Below are 7,179 nucleotides of genomic sequence, written 5' to 3'. Positions count from 1 at the left end.
TTATAAAAAACGAAGTCCTGACCAGTCAACAATGAATGAACTCTTGGGAACGCACGAAGAACTAGTATCAAGAGAGCTTGGTCCCACACCTAAATTTTTCAGGGCTGTTTAAAAGTTAATTTATAACTAAATAAGATTACTCATTATACAATGTTACACAACTAATAGTCAATTATTAGGATTTATTAAATTTCTTTTTTAAAATAAGTAATCATGTCAACTATTTGTTCAATCGAAGCATGCTGTATAAATTAAAAACAACAACCAACCAGCCAACCAAACAATCAGTTAACTAGTCAATCATCCAACTAACAACTCCAGACACAGACCAACTGCACATTGTTCTTTAGTGAGACAGCCAGTCCTGCCAGTGTCCAAATTGTCAAAAAGAATTCCCAAATCCTCTGCCTCGATTAGTGAATGCTTCGTTAACTTTTTTATCTGGCGCTGTATGTAAGCAAATGGATCTCCTGAAACGAAAGCAAATGTAAATATAATGGAGAATATAAAATACCAATTAAACAACGGAGATGTAGTAATCAAATGCAATGTAATTATAATTTAATAATAATGGCTATGTAAACTGTAAGGTAAAATGTTAGTAAACTGTAAAGGCTTAACTGACTGTTTTCAAATGCAAAACAAATAAACTCACCGACAGACAACATACAATATGGATGACAACAATTCGAAAATAATTAATATTATTAATTTATTTATAATAATAACTATTTCAAACTTTAAATTTAAAAACTACACAAACTTGGCTGCCTAAAGACCAGCAGAGCGGTAATATTCAGAAAAAATTGTTCGAGTTTGTGCTTCTCGATGTATTCTTTGGCCTCAGACACCTTCTCCCACTCGACATTTAATCCATCAAAATTCATCTCAAATTAGGAAATTAGTGAATACAAAGTTTGTCTTCATGGAAAAGCACACAGAAGTTTAAATTTTAGATGGCGGCCCGCTCTTAAAACGAAATTTCTCAAAGACAAAAAACAAATTAAAAAAAACGTTTGGACAAAGATTACATATCTTTGTTACGCCAAGCCCAAACCCACTGATACAAATTTTTATTTAAAATTTTAACAAATAGTAAATAACAATAAAATAATAATTATAATATAATAATAATTATTACAACTACCGTAATAAAAATTACTAAAAAACTATAAAAATAAAATATATTATATATATATATTTAATTAAAATTATTATAAATTTTTTTATAGGTAGTTCGGGAAATTAATAGCCTCCAGACTAGAAATATATATATATATATATATATATATATATATATATATATATAGAAGTAAAAATGTTTTTTGACAAAAATTTATAAAGGAAAATTTTTTTAAAAATTATATAAATGTAAAACAAAAACGTTATATATATATATATATTATATAATACATATTATATATAATGAATGTATGTATATAATATATAAATATATATATATATTTATAAGGAAATAATGCTTCTAAATAACTTTAAAACAACATAACACCATGAAAGAAGTGAAAATAAACAAAATGAAAAAACACAAAGTTGTTGATTTTGTTGTTGTTGTTGATAAAAGGGGTTTCTATGTTGTAAATTTTATTGTTGTTCTTCTTCGACAGCCCCTAAAAACATATTTCAAATTTGATTCTACAGTCCTAGCGTTCTTTCTCAACCCTACAGATAGCTTTTTATCAACTATGTAACAATATATACTAATATATGAATGAAGGTGTGTTCGTTCGTTTGTTTGTTGAACATCGCTGAAGTGGCGCTTTAAAATCTATTTGATTGATTGATTTGTGCTGTGTATGTATAAATGTATGCATGCATGTATTTACGAATGTATTTATGTACGTATGTATGTATGTACGCATGTATGTATGTATGAATGTACGTACGTATGTAAGTACAACAACTTGCAAACAGAATAAACTGTACTAATTGCGCACAAATGAACAAACTAACAAGCACATACATTGAAAAAGGTATTAATAGTACAGGTATTATACAAAAGAAACACGGATAGACATACAAAACGAGTAGAGATACTCAAACAAAATAAATACAACAGATTAGAGACGCATCGAATAGTGAGTGAATTTAGCCGAAAGCTGAATAACTGACTCCCCCAATTCGGCCAATGCTGAAGGGTGAAGACCGAAAAACCTCGAAAATTACAAAAAATAATTCTTTAGAGTAAAAAACAGTCTACGGGAAAAAATTTATTAATTTCTATCCAATTTTTCATCATATTCACTCACATTTGAATCTCTTGTTCAATTTCTAATTTTGAAACAGCTACGACGATGACCGAAATAAATTTTCCGCTAAAAATAATCAGCGACTTTCGTTCTGGAAGCAGGAAATAACAGGAGCTAGAACGGGAGTTGCCTGATTCGGCTTTGGGACCTTCACAATTTCGCCCGGATACTCAATGTGGTTGGCAAGCCCGAGTACTCGGTGCGTCTTTAAAAATTCCACAGCGTGCAAAGAGAATTGATACACACACAAACTTAGATACACGTACAAACTTAGATGATACAGGGACAAACTTAGATACACATACAAACTTAGATACACATACAAACTTAGATACACATACAAACTTAGATACACATACAAACTTAGATACACATACAAACTTAGATACACGTACAAAGAATGCAAACATGGATACGAAATCTAGTAAATAAAAAAGATAGACACTGCAACAAATATTAAATTGCTAATGAAAAATATACACACATACGTACACACACACATACACATACGTACACACACACATACACATACGCACACACACATACACATACGTACACACACACACACACATACGTACACACACACATCAAATATAATGCAATGATGAATCAGAGGCATAACATAGCATGCATAATAAAAGGACATTTTGTAAGTAAAACCACAAACACATATACCAACACAAAGACAGACACTAAGACAAACATACACACACACCCACACACACATAAATATACACACACATATACACTCATTCATATAACTCATTTATACAAATGTATGTAACACATACTTACGACTATTTATAAACTATATTGCATTTTCAATAAATTTGTATATATATGATGAATGCATCCATTATATTGCACAAGTTTATTATGCCTGCCTTACAGCGCCGACAATTATTATTAATTTCGTTAATAATAATAATAATTATTATTACTATTATCACTAACAACAGTGCACATGATGGTAGGACGACGTTACTCGGTAGAAACTTTCACCCAACAGCCCTCTTCCGACGGATAATGAACATTGAAAAAACTTAATGGTCTACGGCAGCGATATACCCGCGACACACACACACACACACACACACAACGTAGCGGTGGGTGAAACAAGCATTAAGACGATGACGACGACGAAAACGTTGATTTTGACGATAATGTTAGCCTGATGCAACAATTGCGGTCATGAGATGATGTCATACCTCATGATGGTGATGTCATACCTCATGATGGTGATGTCATACCTCGTGATGGTGATGATGTCATACCTAGTGATGATGGTGATGATGTCATACCTCGTGATGGTGATGATGTCATACCTAGTGATGATGGTGATGATGATGGTGGTGGTCTGCTGGCTCACACGATTATGAACGCCTAGGTGATGAAGATAGTGTGACTATGGCATGGCGGTAAAGACATGCACTGACGATACGCTAACAACTGATAACACGAATGACGATGATAATAGCTATGTAAAATGGTAACGATGACAATAAGACGATGATGATAAGATAAGAATGAGTTGGCGAATCGGTGTAGAATTCTGGTAAGAGTAGAATGTCAGTGTAGAATAAAACTCTTGAACTCCACCGTTCCATGAATCACTCCAGTTGAGAGGAGGGTGGCGCCAAACATACCAGCCAACAAACAACACCCAAACAGTTCCTATATCAAGTCTCGCATGATAAACCAGTTTCACGTGAATAGGTTGAAAGAACTAGAAGAGTTGTTACTGCTCTGTATAGCTGCTATATGTCAAGTTATTCTCAATTCAAGCAGAGTAATTCTATTTGATTCAAAGGGATGAGACCGTACTTTTACTTGCGGGCAGACGTGCGAACTGTTCTAACACGAATAACTAACCCACCTTCGACTTGAAATATTTTTCATTAATTTTAATAAACCGTGATAGGGCCACATGAACACTCGTCTCACATCTTATAACTGATCAGTTGTTCACGGCCATGTAATATTGAATCTTATTGTTTGGTTGGTTGTTTGGTTGGTTGGTTGGTTGGCTGGCTGGTTGGTTGGTGGTGTATTCCTCTGCAAGTTCACTCAAACGACATCTACCTTATATACTTCTACAGTGAGGTGTTTCTTTTCAAATTTCTCAGTTAACTGGCTGGCCGGTGAAGTTCGAGTTGGAATTCTACAAATTAATTTTCAACATTTTTGAGAGCTAGCTGCAGACAGGAAGGAAGAAGTGGAACAATACGAACGATGATGAAAATATCGATGATGATGATGATAATACAGATGATGATGGTTATATAACTGATGATGATGACGATGGTGACAGTTTCAGAGGACCTCGACGATCATCGGACGAAGAAGTTTGAGGTTCTCGTTGCCTCTGATTGGCAGTTTGTTTGATTTGTAGAAGCCAATCATGGACGAGATGCTGTCGAATGGCTGACTGAACTGACCTAAATAAATTTAAATGCTTGACTCAATTGACCTACATAAATAATTTAATGGCTGGGGCGATCTTATTTAACCAAATGAACAATTGAATTGACTGAACTGACCTACATTCTTACGAAAACATATCTAAATGAATGAAAACGACCGAGTAACTTGACCTAGATAAGAATGACCCATTTAAATAAGTAGATAAACAAATAGAAGTAGCAACCTAGAATGAAACCATCGGCTGGCTGGTGGACAATTTTAATGTGCAAGTAGCCTGACTGGTTTCTGTTTTTTGGAATGGAATGGTTGATAAATAATTAATTGATTGATTAATTGATAAATAATTGATTATTGATTAATAATTGATTGATTGATTGGTTGATTGATTGAACTGGTTAATGACGTAAAAGACAGTTGAATGACATTCATTGCAATCAACACAAGTGAGACAACATGAAAACTTCAACACTGACAATTATATTCATCTCATAATCAAACCCATTATAATTTATTAGAACAATCAACTAACCAACCAACCAACCAACCAGCCAACCAACCAACCAATCAACTAACTTGAGTGAAAGTGAATAATCTTTAGAATTACTCTCACTGACACGAACCAGATAAGAGCCCACTGGTTGGTTCTCGAGCAGTCTCTCCGCCTCCACTCGTCCAATTGAACCATGGTACCAGCTAATTATCATTCGCATATTAATTACATAATCAATCTAATTATAACATGAATATTAATTAATCTAATTAGCATAGCGAAACATTTAAACGAATCCAATCAGCACGTTAAACATGGTAAAAAATAGAGCAAAACTGGTAAACAACGACAGCAATAAAAACAAAAATAATAAATAATAACAATAACAATAATAAATAACCCTTGGTGAGGCAGTCCATCAATATTCTGAGCAACTGATGATGACGTTGTTGTTGTTGATGACGTTGTTGTTGTTGTTGTTGTAGTAGTTGTTGATGTTGTTGTTGATGTCTGCATGCCTGTAAGTTACATTAAAGTCATTATAACTCTCTATATTACATTAAATATATTATATTATTATATTAATATAATTCTCTATATTACATTACATTATATTATAATTCTCTATTAATTCAAACGGCAACCCCCGTTCTCGGGGAAAATGCCGTCTAAACATTAACTTCTCGTTTGCTGGCTGTCCATCACAATTGATGTAACATTTTCTATTTATTATCGTGATATATCACAATTGATAGAAAATTTCCAATTTACTATCTTGATATATTAACTAAATTTTTTTCATTCAACTAATCTATCATTCATTCTATCAATTAATCAATCAAACATTCATTTAATCATTCATTCATTCATCCAATCATTCAATCATTCATTCAGTCAATCAGTCATTCATCCAATCATTCATTCAATCATTCATTCAGTCAATCAGTCATTCATTCATTCATCCAATCATTCATTCAGTCAATCAGTCATTCATTCATTCATCCAATCATTCATCCAATCATTCATCCAATCATTCATTCAGTCAATCAGTCATTCATTCATTCATCCAATCATTCATTCAGTCAATCAGTCATTCAATCATTCATCCAATCATTCAATCAATCACCTTTCTTGATGTTCCTTTTCACCTTGACACAGGTCTCAGCGCCATTCATAATTACGTTCTTATTGTTATTATTATTATTAGTGATTAAATTATTGTTATTATTATTATTAGTGATTAAATTATTATTATTTCTATTTTTATTACTCCTACATTTGAGCTGTTTGTAAGAAGGCTCGCTGGCAGACTGAGATATCAAAATTCCATCCGATTTTGGCCTAATTCTATTCGATTTGATGACCTGATTAAGTTTGTCGCAATCTGATTGGTTGAGGCAATTTTGACCTGCACCATCTGATTGGCCAACGTTTGCCTGACACAACTGGTCAGTGGCATGGGCCGATGAAACGTCTTGAATCTGGGTAAGTTTGTTCAAATCTTGACCTTTGTTAACAGCAAGAACGAGGTCGCAGTCAATGGGTTCGAACCCTTTTAGATGATTGGTTGTAACTATGGTAACGAGACCACCTGACGTACAATTGCTTGAATATGATTGGCTGGAGATTATGACATCTTCATTCTCATTGGCTGGGGACAATAAAATGTCATTTACTGGCTGGTTGTCCATTAAAATATCACAAGCTATAAACTTGTCAGCAGAAGAGTTATTGGTAGGATCCATGTAAGAAAGCCCTGTTAGAGAGGAATAATGATTACTATCTTTACCGTTATCTTGAGCACTTTTATAGTCTTTCACTTCCTGAGAATTAGAGTGCTTCGTTATGCAACAGCCATTTTTGAATTTCTGAATGTTGACTCGATCGTAGAGCGTTGAATCTTCGGCACTCAAAGTTTTAATCAGAACAGTATAATCGTGGTTTTTCATTTCATCTTCTTCTCGTTTCTCATCACCATCCTCACCATCGTCATCATCT

The 7,179-nt window shown here is 33.4% G+C and overlaps 2 protein-coding genes across 2 annotated transcripts; both read right to left on the bottom strand.

Moving 5' to 3' along the window:
• HELRODRAFT_183321 (hypothetical protein) lies at positions 1 to 887 on the bottom strand (the record flags this gene model as incomplete). The annotated part of the gene is made up of 3 exons (XM_009012351.1): positions 1 to 104; positions 339 to 470; positions 764 to 887. 3 exons carry the CDS (start codon positions 885 to 887, stop codon positions 1 to 3), a joined length of 360 nt encoding a protein of 119 aa, XP_009010599.1.
• A 3,693-nt stretch (positions 888 to 4,580) lies between these two features.
• HELRODRAFT_91499 (hypothetical protein) lies at positions 4,581 to 5,395 on the bottom strand (the record flags this gene model as incomplete). The annotated part of the gene is made up of 3 exons (XM_009012350.1): positions 4,581 to 4,705; positions 4,915 to 4,976; positions 5,265 to 5,395. The coding sequence occupies 3 exons, from the start codon at positions 5,393 to 5,395 to the stop codon at positions 4,581 to 4,583; spliced, it is 318 nt and encodes a 105-aa protein (XP_009010598.1).
• Between the last annotated feature and the right edge of the window lie 1,784 nt (positions 5,396 to 7,179).

Source organism: Helobdella robusta, assembly GCF_000326865.2.
Source record: "Helobdella robusta unplaced genomic scaffold HELROscaffold_104, whole genome shotgun sequence".
NCBI classification, from domain to species: Eukaryota; Metazoa; Annelida; class Clitellata; order Rhynchobdellida; family Glossiphoniidae; genus Helobdella; species Helobdella robusta.
This window is presented reverse-complemented; position numbering and strand designations above follow the sequence as displayed.